This window comes from Teleopsis dalmanni, chromosome X, assembly GCF_002237135.1.
Source record: "Teleopsis dalmanni isolate 2A chromosome X, ASM223713v2, whole genome shotgun sequence".
Taxonomy (NCBI): domain Eukaryota; kingdom Metazoa; phylum Arthropoda; class Insecta; order Diptera; family Diopsidae; genus Teleopsis; species Teleopsis dalmanni.
In genome coordinates, this window is record NC_051848.1 from 72,013,932 (window position 1) to 72,031,372 (window position 17,441).

Genomic DNA, 17,441 nt, shown 5'->3' on the forward strand with positions numbered 1-17,441 from the left:
TTACTTCATTCTTGGAAGGCTAACGAACAATTTCATCCACCAAACCCTTATCATCACTTTCCGTTGCACTTAGAATCGGATCCACTAATTTAGATCTATAGTACTTAATAATATTGTCATTTGTAGGAAAGCTTGATGAACAAAATTCATTGTCAAGACAATATAATCGTTAAGAGTAGCATTCAAGTTATAGAAAATTCGAGTTATGGAAGTTTGACTGTAATTATATTTTATGTTTTGTTTAAAAATGGGTGTTCTTTTATTCAATAGGTTTAGCATTTAACAAATAAAGTGTATCAAGAAGTAGAAAAAATGATCTGGCTACTTAAAATTGTCGATGATTGTGATATTATAAGGGTGTTAGAGTAAGATTACTTAATATTAATTCTAGAGCACACAGTAGGTTTTCTTTTTAATCAAAAACGTAATTTGTGTTTATAAATCTCAGCAAACATTAGGATATTGTAGAAATAAATTTGAATTGGCTTTAACATTTTTCTCTGAAACAAAATGGAAGAGGAGAATGAAAACAGTAAAAAGGATATTCTTGATGATGTCATCGAATGAGTAAATGACTTGAAAAATAAGTCTGATAAGCAGTACTGAATGTATATGAACTTTTGAGTTTATTGTGGAAATACACATATGATACAAAGTCTCACTATGTGTAAACAATTTAAAAACCCTATTGCAATCGGCCAAAGTGAACTGAAGTACCAAAATACAGATTTGAAGAAAACGTAATTACAAATATGTATCTCAATTCAAACAAAAAAAAAAAATTCCAGACATATGCATTAATAAGGCTATGGTAATGCGGAACAGATTCGTATTTTAACACAATATATGCTGATATATTTGATATATGCTGAAATTTGACTGAAAATGGTCAATTATTATTTTGAACTTGGTTTTAATTATGACAATTACTTATAATTTGATTAGCAAGAATATATTCCTGCTTACCTTGTACTTATTGCATTATACATCTCATTAAACAATGAATCAGAGTTGGAATCTACAATTAATTAGAGAAACTTAATATCTATATATTGCCAATTATATTATAAAAATGGTGTACAAGAAAAAAAGAGATGACTTTATATTTTATAATTTATTTTTGTACTAAAAACATAATGTCGATGACATTTAGCTCCATCTATAATGAGCATAAGCTCTATTCTTTTCGCATTGGATGTGCAAATCATTTTTTCTCTTTACAACTCTTCCTGTGCCATGAGCGGCATCTATCACTTCCCAAGCAAGTTTACGAGGCAAATGAATCTTTCTATCTTTTTCTCGTGCTGCTTCCAATAACCATTTCATTGCTAGAAAATATGATGTTTTTTCGGAAACTGGTATAGGAACCTGATATTTGACTCCACCTCTTTTTATGGCTGTCAATTGTAGTATGGGTCGACAATTTTCAATAGCTGTTATCAAAAGCTTTTCTGGATCCGTAATAATTTTTAGCTTTTCATCAGCAGAAGCGATGTGAAAACGTTCTAACTGCATTCTTTTAATATTTTCCATACTTTGCTCAAGCAAATTTCTAGCCAATTCTTTGTTGCCACCCTTGGTTATATAATTTACCATTTTCTTCACAATTGGATGATAATATATGGAATCTGACTCGTCATTTTTCGCCGGTTTTGTAGGTGTGTGATTTAATTTATACAACTCTTCGGGGCTCAATTCTTTCTGTCTGTTTTTCATTACCGAATCAACATATCCTGGTGGAAAAACCGACATGCGGCGATATAAACAGTTGGTGGAACTAAATAGACATTTAACAGTATTAAAAAAATAGGATATTATGCATTATTATACCTGAATAATTTGCATTCTAAAATCGTTCGAATCATTTTAATAACAATTTAACTCAATTTAAACTTTTTTTTTCAAAGTTTTTCGAAGTTGGTGAAGACTTTTATGTCAGAACAAAACAAAACAATACAAAACAGGATGCTTCATAAACGTAACAATTTACCATGTGCCTTTGGTAAATTTATTAAACACGTATACAGCAAACATGTCAAACATGATTTAATATTTTTGTAACATAAGTTCATAAAATACACAGAATTTACAATGAAATATGCTGCAGATTATTTCTGAAGCACAGAATACTAAGAAGAAATTATTTTAAAATATACAAACAAAAAAATATAATATGTTATATTATGACAATAATTATATCATGAATTATTTAATACCTGAAATATTTACCCTGCAACTTAATCTGAATTAAATATATAATCGGTTAAATAGATGATAGCATGTGTTATACAGTAATAATTTTTAAATTTACGCCTATTAGTAGTTTTTTACAAAATGATTGACAGTAACTGAAATTTTAGTTGCACGCTAATTAATTATCTGAGCAATAGGAGTTAATAATAGTTAGTTATACCGCTTTCGATTAATAAATCTGGGGAAGCTTTTTTAATCGAGATTCTTTTTGAATACAATTTTCAGTATCGATTCGTAAATCTCGAGCAGAATGTATAACGCTTAAAATTACTTTATAACACTAGATATATGGCTAAAGAAGCCAGATTAATGTCAAATTTACAATTGTTTTATATGACTTGACATATAAAGAGTGATTTCATTCAACAGAAGCTCACTAACATGATTACAAAAATATTACATTGTTATAAAAAAGTTCTCTTTGAATAACAAAATTTGACAGATTGAGAGTAAATCTGGATTAACACCAGATTTACCAACCGAAATCACCATTAGGTAATAAAAGTTAATAATAATTAGTAAAGTGCCAATAGTTAACAGTTAATATTATAATAACTAGTTTAATAATAGTTTAATATAACAAAACAGATTAATTATAATTTATAAATAAAAATATAACTAAAAAAATTAGATAAATATATAAAAAATAATTTTTTCTATTATTTATTTTGTTAGTTTTTCCATCCAGTTGTTTATAAAAACAGTTAAAACTGGTTTCATACTAAAACAAATCTTATAAATTAATATACGAAAGTATATTATCCAAGATGTTGCCTTACTTTTTATATTTTTGTAATGTGGATTTGAATTATAATAAATATTTTCTGTTACTGTTTTTGAAATAATTAACAGTTTCATCTTTCATTGTTTTGTAATATTTTAATAATATATTTTAAAACAATCTAAATAAAGTTTAAATTTATTAAAAATTTAACTTCAAATAAAGTCGAATTTATGGATGATACATATATTTTATCATTTTATTTTAATCACAAACTTATTTTGATAAATTTTTTGTTTATTTTTAACTTTTATATATCAAAAACTCATATTTTTAATTTTTTAATGATATAAATTTATAATTAAATATATATTTCTATATAATATATATACTTAAATATTTAATTTTATTTATTTTCGTACATTCCAGGAGTGGAAATAATCCTCTCATCCAATATAGCACACTAGACAGTATAAGTGTACTAGTAGAGAGGAGTGGAGGTTGGCAATATTATTTGCAATCACTCAGAAATGGAATTGGTTGTCAATTCCTCTGATGCATATAAGATAGCAGGGGATGATAGCATCTTCCCAGCCCTATTATAATTACAAGCTGTTGATATCATAACCTGCCTAAAGTGTAATTTTGTTTTTAATTTTTAAGTTGAAATTATTTTGAAGTCGGTTTTATTTTTTTATAAGAATATTAACTTTTATTTCAAGCGTTAATTTTTGTATATTTCTATAAGTATTTTCCAAATTCGCTTTTGCCTTCATCAAGAGAATTTCTGATATATTATATTAGTTATATTATTATATAATATTAGTAATTCTACGGAAACTACGGAAACAACCAGTCTTGATATTAACGAAGGCAATATCATTCTTCGACTGAAGGAAAGACTTGGTCCAAGAATGGAATGAGGTATAAATCAATCAGTTTTGCTTTGGAAACTGACTGCGACTGGATCATGGACTACAAGAGAACCGCAGTGTGCTTTGTTTGAAAAGTACATTGAGCTCATCGACTATACTGTAACTAATTCAACTGCGAAACGTCGCGATTTCCCTAGAGGTAGGCATTCAGTTTCTGTGCGGTGGTGAGCCACTTGCTGACGATTGCAAGTGATGAATGAAGAGTGGAGATAAAAAATGTGATGACTACAAATCGAAATTCTATAGAACTGCATATTTTTATTTAACAATCTAGAAATGTTGAATCTTGTTAAAAATTCGTTTCATAAAAAAAAAGTTACACATATTTTATATATGCATTTCATATAAACGTGTTAAATGTTAAGTATAAATATATATTAAATATATTTATAAGCGTATGAACCCCTTGTTTTTGTATTCGGCAAAATAAATTCTATTAAAAGATTGATTTATTATGATAGATATATTATACATGTGGATGTATTTCTTTAATTTATCGTTATCTGTTTCTAAACATATCACTATCCTGATGTCTAAGTTCCATTGCGCTATGAAATTTAAATTATGTTAAAAAAGGATAAGAGTAAGATCAAATATATTTACGATCTTAAAATATATTTTAATTTATTGCACTATTATATATACAGTGCGTAATAAAAATAAATAAAAAAGAATTGCTATTTAACATAATTTTTATTAAAGCTTGTATATGAAGCCATTTCCCGAACTTGTTTAAGAAAATTATTAAATATTTGATTCATTTACGATTCAATTTTATTAATTTGATTAAAATCATTAAAATGGAGGCATATAGTTACAAAAAAAAGTTAATAGTTAGTGTGATATTTTAGGGAAAGTTAAAATATCATCAGAAATCATGGTAAAGATCCAAACCAACTTTCAGCCTTACCGGCGTCTTATCGCCGTCGAATATGTAATGTAGGTGGCAGCATTAAGTGTCGAAAAAATTGTATATAAACTTTCTTTATAATATGGACAATTTAAGGGAAATGTGAAATATTATTAAAAATCATGGTGAAGGCCCAAACCACCATTCAGCCTTACCTGCGATTTGCCGACCTCGAATATGTAGCTTCTGTGTCAGCATTAAGTGTCAACATGATGGTTTAACAGCTTAAATCATCCAATGTTGTTTGGATTGAGTATAATAATCCAACGATCTGACTGAACCAAAATTTTGTATCAGAGCGTTCTCCTAATCACAGCGCTGTAAAGGCAACAGCTGAACAACCCCTTATGATCCCGCATATGCTCAGTTTTTGAACTTGGTTGAATACGGCCGACGTACAAATGATAATTTGACGTCCAAATCAGAATCCACTTGATTCTTGATGAATTGTGTGGTTACTATTAACTAAAATGTGATGTGGTGCTCATAGAGCGTAAATAAGTATTTACCTTTACTATAAGTGTTGTATTTATAATTCTCACATTTCTATATATAGTGTAAGTGTATATCTCGCTATAATGATTGAGCGCAATAAAAAATCTGTTTTTTCTTACTAGAGACTTTTTTAACAAGAAGTAAATACAACGGCAATTCTAAAAAAAACAGTAAAATTGATGTAATATACAATTTTAGTTCAATTTATTTCCAATTATTTTTGTTAATAAAATTAAATTTTTTCAATAATCCAATTTTGGAATACAAATCCAAAGTGATGAATAATCTGAACATTATACGTTTTATTATTCTGGATCACCACTCCATTTCTATATCATAAAAAAGACAAGAATAGTGACGATGTCCTTAACGGTATGTTTAATAAATAATTTTTTTATGCTACCTTATTTTATATTTTAGTCATATATCACATGTAAGGTTGTAATTTTTATTTTTTGTTTAAGTTTTTCGTCTTTTATTTTTGAATCCATGGTAGTCATATACTGTGACTGTATATTTAAGGATTGTTTGCTAATCCTAATTAAAGAGAGAGAGAAATACAACCGTTACATTTATATTTTAAAGCGCATGACTACAAAAACTGTTATATGTATAAAAGTGAAATCAGTAAATTATTATCTATACATTTTCATATGTATATTTTTATTTCTTCTTTCCGACTTTCGCGAGAATTTTTAAAATAATTTGTTCCGATAAGTGTTTTTAAAATGCATCGGATATTGTATAAAATAATAATTGTTCTTATAGGTAAAAATAAAACGTTTAATTTAAAAAGCTGTTGCCTATTTTTATTAAATAATTTCGTGCATGGCTTGAAAATAGCAAAAACATGAAAAGCTTTTTTTTTAGATTGTTTATTAATTGAAATATAAAAGTCCTGAAGACTTAAAGTAATATTGCTTTGTGGTGTAGACAAAGTTATACTTTAATAAAAGGCTTTATATCCGGGTTCTATAAATAATATTGTTTTGAGACATTGTGTCAATTATAAATATATACATAAGTGATATGAATAAAAATGCCAAGAATTGCTTACAACCACTCTGTGATGTTAAAAATATTTTTTTCAAGCAATATTTGCATATATTTATGTTATTATGTATTTTTGTACGAAACCTTCCTTATACATTTACATAAAAATTTTAATTTTATTTTATTAATTTACCCTAATTTATTGGAAACGCGACTTGAAGTTTATAAAGGTAGGTCAGGAAATTACAATAAAAGTGCTTCTATTTTCACTTTTATCTAAAAAAGGGTAGCAAAAACAAAGACTCATATCGAATAGTTTGATTTATTTAAATCTTTATTTATTTTAATTTATTATATTGCCCTTTTTGGGTGCATATTTATTCTGCTTTCAATCTCTGAGAAATCTTATTCATTGAAATTTTATTAGTAAAAATTTTTTAAAAACGAAATTTTTTTTCAAAACAGTATTATTTAACAATCAACCAATTAGTCCGTTTCAAAAATATAATTATTATTAAAAATATTGGTCATCAAAACAATCAATTGTTAGCAGAAACCCTAAAAACTCATTTGCTATTATTCGCTATCAGTCATACGCCATACACAGACAGATAAAATAAAAAACAGACAAACATATGGACATCGCTCAACCGATTCGTCTTCACGTGCTGACCAAAAATATACGTGAGATTAATGTCTAATAGATCTTTTTGACCACATTTAAGCAGTGCTGATAAATTCACTTGCACAGAGACTATTTTGTAGCAGACCTGGAATATTTATTAAAAATTATGAGAATTTATTAAGATTTTTATAGTTGGCACATGAATTGAATCAACTGAACTGATGTTATTAAATTATTTATAAATATCAAGGTTCTATATTTGATAAGATTAAGGTTTTATATATATACATATAAAATCTTTACAATTATTACTAAATTCAATTATTCAAAGCTTTATTAATCAACTCTAAATAAGTCTGTGTTAAGGGTATTTAAGCTTTAGTGTAGTTAAGGATTAATATTAATATTAAATATAATAGATTATAATAGAATATAATAGACAACTTATATTCACAAAATATTGATCTCGCTCGTGCGAATCGTGGAGTAACATTAGCATGACTTTCTCAGTATTACGTTCCTAGATAAGGTTCTATACATAAGAAAGAACAAATCATTCAACAAATAATGCCTCTACAAACAGAATAGTATTGAAATTTAACAATTAAAAATAAAAATATATTTAATTAATTCAATTATACCACAGTTGGTTTATGATTTCGTTTTAATATAAACACAGCAAATGAATTGTTTTTAAAAACTTTCATAGCAAAAGTAACAAAACGCCAGAAAAATATGTGTGCGAACATAAAAGTCAAGTACGGCTTAGGGTCAGTTAGTTAAGTTGACCTGACTCTGAGTTCCAAATTTAACAGGACACGATTTCCATTCCTTGTACTTGAAGTCTCAAAAAACTATTTACGATTAAATAATACAAGAATTATTTCTAAGACCACTGATAATGGGAAATAGCTGTATGGTCAGCCAAAAGTTCAATTACTTAAAATAATATAAAAATGAATTAAAGTTGTTTGACTATTGGTTTGACCAATTATATGCTATTTATAAATAAATGTATTATATTAAATTATTGTATATAAATAAATAATTTTCATAGAAAGCAACTACAAACATGATGGTCGACGCTCATTTAATCTCCTTTATAATATTACTTTAACAGCTGGTGGTGTATTATAAATTTTTCAGTCATTGTAATTATATTACATATATTTAAATCAATTTTTAATTTTTTGCTTAATTATAGTTTTATTATTATTATTACATTTAAGACCAGAAAACATTTTAAATTAAAGGTCCAAATTGTATACTATTAGCATTTATAACGCAAATCCTGTGACAAATCTTATAGCGATGTTTGTGTTCCTATTTTAAAGTAAGAATCTCAGAAGAATGTCTCAGCTTTTAGAATAGAAATTTTGAAAATAAAGTTTGAATATTTTTCGAAACGAGTTGGTAAACTGAGTACTTCGGATAAAGTTTTTTAATTTTTTATAATAGTATTTAGTAGTAATTTGGTATGTAATGAATGTAGACACAATGTAGAAACGCATTTATGGATTTTCACTTAGAGTATTGGAAACTGTGTGTCGATTAAATGTTTTTGCAAGAAATTTCCAATATATATTAATATATTTCAAAAGATTAGGATGCTAAATATTGTAATACATATTTTACATGTATTGATATTCAAATCTAGGTTGATGGAAAATTTTCTTTTGAACATTTTTTTTACTAATATATAAGTGTTAATTAAACGTTGCTTTCAAAGTGCATATTAAAATAGAAGTAGATATATTAAAATTTAATATCTTTCTATATATTTCTTCTTCTATTTATTTTCATGTGATTTCTCCTATGTAGTTTGTTACAGAGGAATAGAAAGCCAATACATAAATCTGGATCACCTACAAAGAGTATACAATTATTCTGATATTATAGCAAAGGAAGTGATAGAATTTGGTGTCACATCTGCAACAAATGATAAATCAATTAAATTTAGCAAAGCATTGGATAGAGGACCTTATTTTGATACATCCGCAACAAGAAATGTGACTTCACTTGTTGGAAAAACTGCCCACCTTAACTGCCGAATAAAAAATTTAGGAAACAAAACTGTAAGTTAATTTTAACTCCGAATATATATAATTAAATTAGAATTTAATATACACAACTTCAAGAACTTATTATTGTCAGTACGAACACCAAAAAATTGATTTTAAGCGTTGAAGACTTTGCAAGATATTAGCTCGAATTATAGTGCAATCTCCAGCTGAATAATATTTTTGTATCTAAAAATCCAAAAACTTTTTGAATCCAAAATTTTTTAAAATTCCGATAACTTCTGTTATGATCTATCCGTTACATGGGAGTTTAGCATTATGTTATGCAAATAGCATATGACCTACGTATGATACAGTTTACTTTTGAAACTCTGTCATCAAATTATCACAGAAGTTACATAAAAGCTAAGAGTTTTTTACCAGTGTATTTTTCCGAAATTATAATAATTAAATATCTTGGTTACAATGTATATTATTTTAAAAACATAAATCGATCTGTTTAATATTGAGAAAATTTTCAATATTAAAAAAACTGTTTTCTTTGAAAATGCATTAACTATATTTTAATTTATAAATTTATTCCAAACAATAATTGTGTAATATTAATCTTAAATTAATAAAAAATAAACATGGGAGATATTGAATTTATTGGGTAGTAACTATCACAATTATAAACTTTTAATTATCAGTATGTACCAGTATTAGATAATATAAAATTATGTACATATATAAATGTATTAATTTTTTATTTTATTTAAAAATATCTTTATGTAATATACATATGTATTTACATATAAGTATATATTTTACATTATATTAATAAATATCTTAATTTATATAGGTATCATGGATAAGACATCGAGATTTACATCTACTCACTGTAGGCGAAAGTACTTATACATCTGATCAACGGTTTTCGTCCATGTATAATAAATTAACTGAAGATTGGTCATTACAAGTAAGATTCGTTCTTAATAATAATTTTAAAATATTGAATTCAAAAGATTTTCACAATTAGCTTTTTTGAGTATTCGAAAATTTTATTATTATTATTATTTAAATTGATTAAAACCTAAACTCAGCTGATGTGTAACAAAACTCAAAATAAGTATTAAACGTTATTTGTGTATTTACTTATAAGTACTTCTACTTTTAGATAAAATTTCCACAAATTAGAGACTCTGGAGTTTATGAGTGTCAAGTTTCAACATCGCCCCCAGTTGGATATACAATGGTTTTTTCCGTTGTCGGTAAGTTTTATGTATGTATACAAAGATAATCACATATTATTTGGGCTTAACGTCAGTGTGTGACATGTACTGGAAGTCAAAACAAAACAAAAAACACATAAAATATCTATATATGATTTAAGCAGGCTTGCTTTAGTAAGTTTGAACAGAGCGATTCAAACAGAGCGATGTATAACAGTCATTGAAGGTATTTTGGAACAAATGGTTAAAATTGATTCCCGATTAGGTACACTGTCTTGCAGATCAGCCACATTCTAACAAAAATGTGCGCTTCTATCATAACTCTCTCTGTTATTTTTAATTTTCTTTTATGTGTCTTCTTTATTTTTTTCCTTCGTTAAAAAAATGGTAAAATATCATAATTTGTTTTTTATTTTTTAAATAATAAAACTAAAAACTTATATTTAATAGCTGAAAAATATTAAAAATTCGCCTAAAATCTGGAATTATTAGTCCACTCTTTCGTTTTTTTTTATTTGATTTTAATTATAATTTTGTATCAATCATACTTGTGCAAGTCGGAAGTGGTTTCAATAGAGAAACATCAAAGTTTTAGTCAGTCAAGTACATTATCCGAACTAAATCCAATTAAAAACATTTAGAAAAATCTCCACCAATCGCACCAATCTTATGCTGGAGAATGCATGTTTAAATATATGATAGAGCTAAAAAATTTTTTAGTTAATCAATATACTTAAATCCTTTTTCTCAGGTTTCAAAAAAAATTAATTTAATGCCAAATATTTAGTTTGGATCACTAATACGCCATGTGATCATTTGTATTTTTTTTTCTTAAAAAGTGCAGAATTGCTTCCTAAAATTTAGGTTTTTTGATAACACTTGGTATTATAAGTTTGTAATTATTTTATATTTTAGATAATGGGTATTTTATATTGTAAATGTGTGTTAAATTTTTTTTTTGACTTTATATGTGCGGAAAGCAATTGACTGCTTCAGAAACTTCGGTGTAATTTTTGTGATACCTACCTATTTGTTTAAAAGGGCTTATTAATTTTAATTCATAAGAGAAAATATTTTTGCATTATTGATTTCTAGTTTAAGGATTTTTGTTACAGCAACAGTTTTTATTTTGGAATGAATTTATTTATTTTATTTTTAGAACCTGTAACAAGTATTCCAGGTGGTCCCGAGTTATACATTGACACGGGCTCAACTGTCAATCTTACCTGTGTAGTAAAACATTTACCCGATCCACCAACCACCGTTCATTGGACCCATAATAATGAAGTAAGTATTATATTAAAAAAAGTTGTTCTATATAAAGAAATATAAACATTATTAACATACCTTTTTCTTTTAATTCTGTCAATATAAGTTTTACCGTTAGATCACCTTTAGATAAATTTTAGATAAAAACCTTTAAATAAAAATTTTAACACAGCGATAAGTGATCTCTTATCATTTCATTAGAAATTTTAACGAATATATTAAATATATGTCAAAAGTTTGTAAATAAAAACTCAAACAAAATTAAAAAGTTTTTATTTAAAAATTTTGGAAAAGTTTTTGAAATGAAATTTTTTAATAATTAATTATTTTAATGAACAAATATTTTGAATAATAAATTTGTTTTTTAATGAGCTAATTTGTCAGCAGTTAAATAAAACAATTTTTAAAAAATTTTTTTTGGTTTTTCAAAAATTTTATTTAAAGCGATATTTCGACTACTATTAATACAATATTAATACAATGTAACAATATTTTAGTATATATCACAAAGGAACGATTATAAAATACATTAACAGTGAATTTTTTTTTGCATAACTTCAAGAAACACTTTAGTTTCTTACCTACCAAATTGTTGGAAAGATATTTGTTTTTTATATGAAATGCTTTTTTATAGCACTAAAATTTCAAAAATGTTGTATAGTGCATACATTTGTTTTTCCGGTACTGTTTTTAATTTTTATATAACGTGTATCTAAAAATAAAATTTTTTTGGAATTTACGGATTCCACGCCTGTCCAAACAGCCAACATTTTGGCTTAGAAAATACTGTAGTGCGTAATTGTTTGTCAGGTTTTATGCCGTCACTCTGCTTCTATTGTTATTCGAGTAATTATTATTGTTCTATATTAAAACAAGAAAAAAAAATAAAATTAATACAATTATTTTATAATTTAACAGATAATTTCTCTTGATTAAGTATTAACATTATTTCTGTTTATTAAGGAAATAAATTATGATTCTCCACGTGGTGGTGTGTCTGTTATAACTGAAAAGGGTGATATAACAACATCATATTTACTAATTCAACGTGCTACAGTTTCCGACTCTGGAAGATATTCGTGTTTACCATCTAACGCTAATTCAAAATCCGTTAATGTACATATACTCAATGGTAAGTATTAAAAATCTTCAACATTGCTATTTTAAATATTTAATTAAGATATTGAAAACTTATTACTGCTATTACTTAACAGAATGTTTTAATATAAACTAAATTAAAAATAAATCTGTTACACTTTCAGGGGAACATCCAGCAGCGGTTCAACGCGCGGGATTTTTTAATTTACATAGTTGTAATATTTTTATTGTATATATATGTTGTCTTTTAAATTTAATATAAAATGTAAATATAAACTTATATAAAATCTATTGACATAGTCTAGCAATAAAAATTAATTTTGCGAATAATCAAATCATCTAAGACTTTTTAATTAAAACAAAACTTACCATAGTTTTTTTGAAATGTAATTATTACAATAAAATTTTATTTTTAAGTAATTGAATTTATTAGTTTATAAGTCTGTACATAAAATAAAATAACTTTCATCATTTTTTCACACATTCTCCAAAATTATAAATTTTTAATTTTGCTAGATTTTTAGCGTATATTTTAAGTATAGTGGTCTTAACTACACCATATTGGTACCTACGTATGCATACTTTTTTCTTAAGTTGAAAACATGATAATGTCAACGTACTATTCTATAACTCCAAAGAAATTTGAAATACCCCAAAACAGAATAGACTAAGAGATATCCCCGAGGTATTGAAGAAGGGGGCGCCCAGAAACTTAAGCCTGGTTCTGACCAACCCTGGACATAGATGCAGCAGATGTTCTTGGATAACTGGTAGACACGTATAGAAGGAAATACCACAGAGTAGGTCAAGCCTAGCTTCATGCCGTTGTATGGTCTAGTGCCCTTTAAAGACAGGTAATAACCTAGATATCTCTGATTTGCTCCTATGGAATAAGTCAGAGGTTTTACATTTGGAATAGATTGGCCATATTGCCCTTCATCTGACTGCTGAGGTAGCGAGGGCCCACTATTTGCTTTCGTAAAAAAGAGTCATAAATCAACCTACGACCGTAGTTAGCAGGCCCTGTTGAAATAGAGGTATCAGTAGAAAAGGCACCCAGTCTAGCAAGCTTCTCTCCGCGCTCATTTCCTACAATATTAGAATGCCCGGAAACTAGAGTTACTTTGGACCTCTTACTTAGTGTATGAATAAATTCTTTGCATTCTTGCACTAATCTGAATGATATACAAACCGCTGATAAGGTTTTAATGGCTGCCTGACTATCAATAAGAATACAGACCTCCTTTCCGCGAAAGTTCATTCTTGAAGCAATAGCTCATGAACTAGGATGACGAAAATTTTTGCATGAAATATTAAGGTGGAATCTGTAAGATGGAATGATTTGCTAATCATTTGGTCCGTAGAAAAGATTCCGGATCCAATGCCTTTATCCATCTTAGACTCGTCGGTGTAGATCGTTATCTTTCCTAGAGTTGTAAGCAGTTCTTCCCTTCCTCCCAATCCCCTTTTAAAGGAGTTATAGTGGAAAATTTATTGTCGAAGGACATAGGTCCTGTAAGCAAGGACATTGGTAGTTCGATTCTATATTCTCATCTATTAGAAAGATTGAAGGAACATTATCATGTCCGAACACGACCGTGCGTCAACAGTTTAAATCTTTAAGCCTCTGTGCGCTGAGAGTGGCTACTTGTTTGATATAGATATCAATAGGTTACAAGTGAAGTATTATATTGAATGCACTGGTAGGGCATGATCTCAGAGCCCCCATTGCGATCACACAAACAGATCTGGTTAGCCTTAAAACAATGTATTGTTTATTCAGCCACCATATTAGACATTCGTATGTTAAAATTTGCCGAACGCAGTGTAAAGCCAGAAAATCACTTTTAGCTGCAATCGCATGAACCATACATCCACTTGTACACATAGAATACCACATATGCTTTTCGATTTCTTTCGTCGATGTTAGCATTCCAGTTAGCTTTGTGTTAAGAATTATTCATAAGTACTTGACCTTGTGCGACAGAGTTTGAAATTTTATATCTGCTGGAAAACAGTAGCCACTCTGTCTTAAAAAGGTTTACGCCTACGTCATACACCCTCCATGATATTACTTAGAACCGAAGGAAACATACCTGTTACCAAAAGGATAACATCATCCACATAGCCCACTGCTTTGACTCCTCCTGGTTCGATTGGTGTACATCTCTTGATACATTCCTTATGCTTAGATTACCCATCTCTGCAACAGTTACTATCTCCGTAGAAAAGATTCCGGATCCAATGCCTTTATCCATCTTAGACTCGTCGGTGTAGATCGTTATCTTTCCTAGAGTTGTAAGCAGTTCTTCCCTTCCTCCCAATCCCCTTTTAAAGGAGTTATAGTGGAAAATTTATTGTCGAAGGACATAGGTCCTGTAAGCAAGGACATTGGTAGTTCGATTCTATATTCTCATCTATTAGAAAGATTGAAGGAACATTATCATGTCCGAACACGACCGTGCGTCAACAGTTTAAATCTTTAAGCCTCTGTGCGCTGAGAGTGGCTACTTGTTTGATATAGATATCAATAGGTTACAAGTGAAGTATTATATTGAATGCACTGGTAGGGCATGATCTCAGAGCCCCCATTGCGATCACACAAACAGATCTGGTTAGCCTTAAAACAATGTATTGTTTATTCAGCCACCATATTAGACATTCGTATGTTAAAATTTGCCGAACGCAGTGTAAAGCCAGAAAATCACTTTTAGCTGCAATCGCATGAACCATACATCCACTTGTACACATAGAATACCACATATGCTTTTCGATTTCTTTCGTCGATGTTAGCATTCCAGTTAGCTTTGTGTTAAGAATTATTCATAAGTACTTGACCTTGTGCGACAGAGTTTGAAATTTTATATCTGCTGGAAAACAGTAGCCACTCTGTCTTAAAAAGGTTTACGCCTACGTCATACACCCTCCATGATATTACTTAGAACCGAAGGAAACATACCTGTTACCAAAAGGATAACATCATCCACATAGCCCACTGCTTTGACTCCTCCTGGTTCGATTGGTGTACATCTCTTGATACATTCCTTATGCTTAGATTACCCATCTCTGCAACAGTTACTATCTTATGTAGTGCCGTTTCTGTGGCCTTCCTTTTGGGGTAACCATGCTCAGCTTTCGATAGGTTTGCAAAAATAGGTGCGGATCTAATATAAATGTCGATCAGTCTTTCCATAGTCTTAAGTAAGAATGAAGTAAAGCTGATGGGTCTATACTCCTGTGACCTGCTCTATCTGCCTTTGAAATAAATGCTACTCTAACTGGTTTCCAAACGCTGGAGAGATGGTTGAGTGAAAGGCAGCTACAGAAAATCGTAGAGAGCCAATTTACACCCACATCTTCCAGAGATTGTAACATAATTGGGTAGACCCCATCGGAACCAGGACTTTTGCACGGGAGGAAGGAATCGCCTGTACAGTTTCAACAGAGTTGGCTGAACGATACGGTGATACCTTCGTAGGATCGTCGGAAGGGCCGGGAAAATGGGTATCTACTGATTGTGAAAGATATTCAGTTAAGGATTTAACTTTCATCTGAATTATTAATGAGGGAGCGGCAAGAATGAACATTTGCTAACAGTTTGGCTAATTTGGCCGATTCCTTAGTACCTTCAATTTGCTGACAATACGAATTTGTTGGCACTTTCTTGAAATCCCATAGCATGTTTTTGTAAGTCCTAAAATAATCATTATATGGAGTCCCAATCTTGGTACAATAGCTAACGTTAAAAGCTTTTCGCGCATTCTTGCGGAGCTAGAGACCTTCTCGTTTCACCATCGTGGCCTGCATTTCTCCGCATAAGAGCGAGAGCACGATACTTTAAAGGAAGATGAAATGTGAGTAATTGAGTTGACCCTACTCTCTAATTTCCTAATCGAGTTAATTGGAGCGGGATCCTGTTGATCTTGATATTGAGCAATGCACTAAAAGTATTCCAGTTTGCTTTCCTGGGATTACGTTGAAACTGTTTATATACTATGGTAATATTTATCACAAACATGATGTATCTGTGATCAGAGAAGGAGTTCTTGGCTGAGACTCTCCAATTATTAATATCCAAATAACGGGAAGTCCAACAAAGAGTGATATCAATAACATCTTCCCTACCTACATGATTACCCTTATTAGGAAAATCGAAGGTAGGAATGTTACCCTTATTATAAATTCCAAGTTCAAGTTTCAAGAATTTATATCATAAACATAATCATACTCCTTATCCGTTAAGATAGGTACGGCGGACCCGACAAAAATTAGACGAATGAAGTGACCACCACAACAACGTTCCGTACCATGCTTAGACCAAACTTAATCCTCAAGGCGGTCACATATTGGAGAGGCTCCGCAAAAACACAGTCAGACAGACCCTTTGACTGCAAACCTAACTCCTGTAAGTACGGATCGCGTAACACTTCCGAGTTAAGGGGACCTTTATACCATGATTAAAAAAGCATTGAGTGGTGCACAGCTATTGAAGATATAAGGACACTCACCTAATTCTTTCTGATCTTAGTTGAGTACCGCCCTAATAACGTACATGATGGGAATACTGCGTGACCCATTTCCAGGCGGCTTTTATAAAATGTTTACTTTTTCACTGCTTTATTGTTTGCATATGCTCAAAACATATCATATCAATACTACAGAATTTAAACTTATTTATGTGTTTTGCAAGCTTAAAATTAGTTGTAAAATATTTTTAATTTGCACATACACCATAATTCGATAAACCTACTGCCCACATTTTATTAATGAAAGTACATTAATATAACGTCACTTCATTGGGTCATGTCATTGTATTATTTACTCTAGTTACATATTTAGATGAAACAGTATCTTGGAATTAAGCAGTATTCAGTGTCAATTGAAATAGCATTAAAGTTAAATGTTTTTAT

The 17,441-nt window shown here is 29.2% G+C and overlaps 2 protein-coding genes across 2 annotated transcripts; one reads left to right on the top strand and one right to left on the bottom strand.

Moving 5' to 3' along the window:
• Positions 1-1,087: 1,087 nt before the first annotated feature.
• Positions 1,088-2,083, bottom strand: LOC119688342 (28S ribosomal protein S7, mitochondrial). The gene is made up of 2 exons (XM_038103020.1): positions 1,831-2,083; positions 1,088-1,777 (listed from the first exon to the last, which is right to left on the bottom strand). The coding sequence occupies exons 1-2, from the start codon at positions 1,863-1,865 to the stop codon at positions 1,150-1,152; spliced, it is 663 nt and encodes a 220-aa protein (XP_037958948.1). The 5' UTR covers positions 1,866-2,083; the 3' UTR covers positions 1,088-1,149.
• A 3,591-nt stretch (positions 2,084-5,674) lies between these two features.
• On the top strand, positions 5,675-12,793 carry LOC119688540 (hemicentin-1-like). Its single transcript, XM_038103214.1, has 9 exons — positions 5,675-5,686; positions 5,735-5,747; positions 6,050-6,082; positions 8,754-9,007; positions 9,795-9,911; positions 10,110-10,203; positions 11,324-11,451; positions 12,397-12,565; positions 12,696-12,793. The coding sequence occupies exons 1-9, from the start codon at positions 5,675-5,677 to the stop codon at positions 12,791-12,793; spliced, it is 918 nt and encodes a 305-aa protein (XP_037959142.1).
• Positions 12,794-17,441: the final 4,648 nt, after the last annotated feature.

Excerpts from the sequence above, each read along its gene's own strand:
- LOC119688342 (XM_038103020.1), bottom strand. The coding sequence starts at position 1,865 with ATGATTCGAACGATTTTAGAATGCAAATTATTCAG. Across the intron at positions 1,778-1,830 it reads TTAGAATGCAAATTATTCAG|TTCCACCAACTGTTTATATC; the intron begins GTATAATAATGC and ends ATGTCTATTTAG.
- LOC119688540 (XM_038103214.1), top strand. Across the intron at positions 10,204-11,323 it reads AATGGTTTTTTCCGTTGTCG|AACCTGTAACAAGTATTCCA; the intron begins GTAAGTTTTATG and ends TTTTATTTTTAG. Across the intron at positions 11,452-12,396 it reads ATTGGACCCATAATAATGAA|GAAATAAATTATGATTCTCC; the intron begins GTAAGTATTATA and ends CTGTTTATTAAG.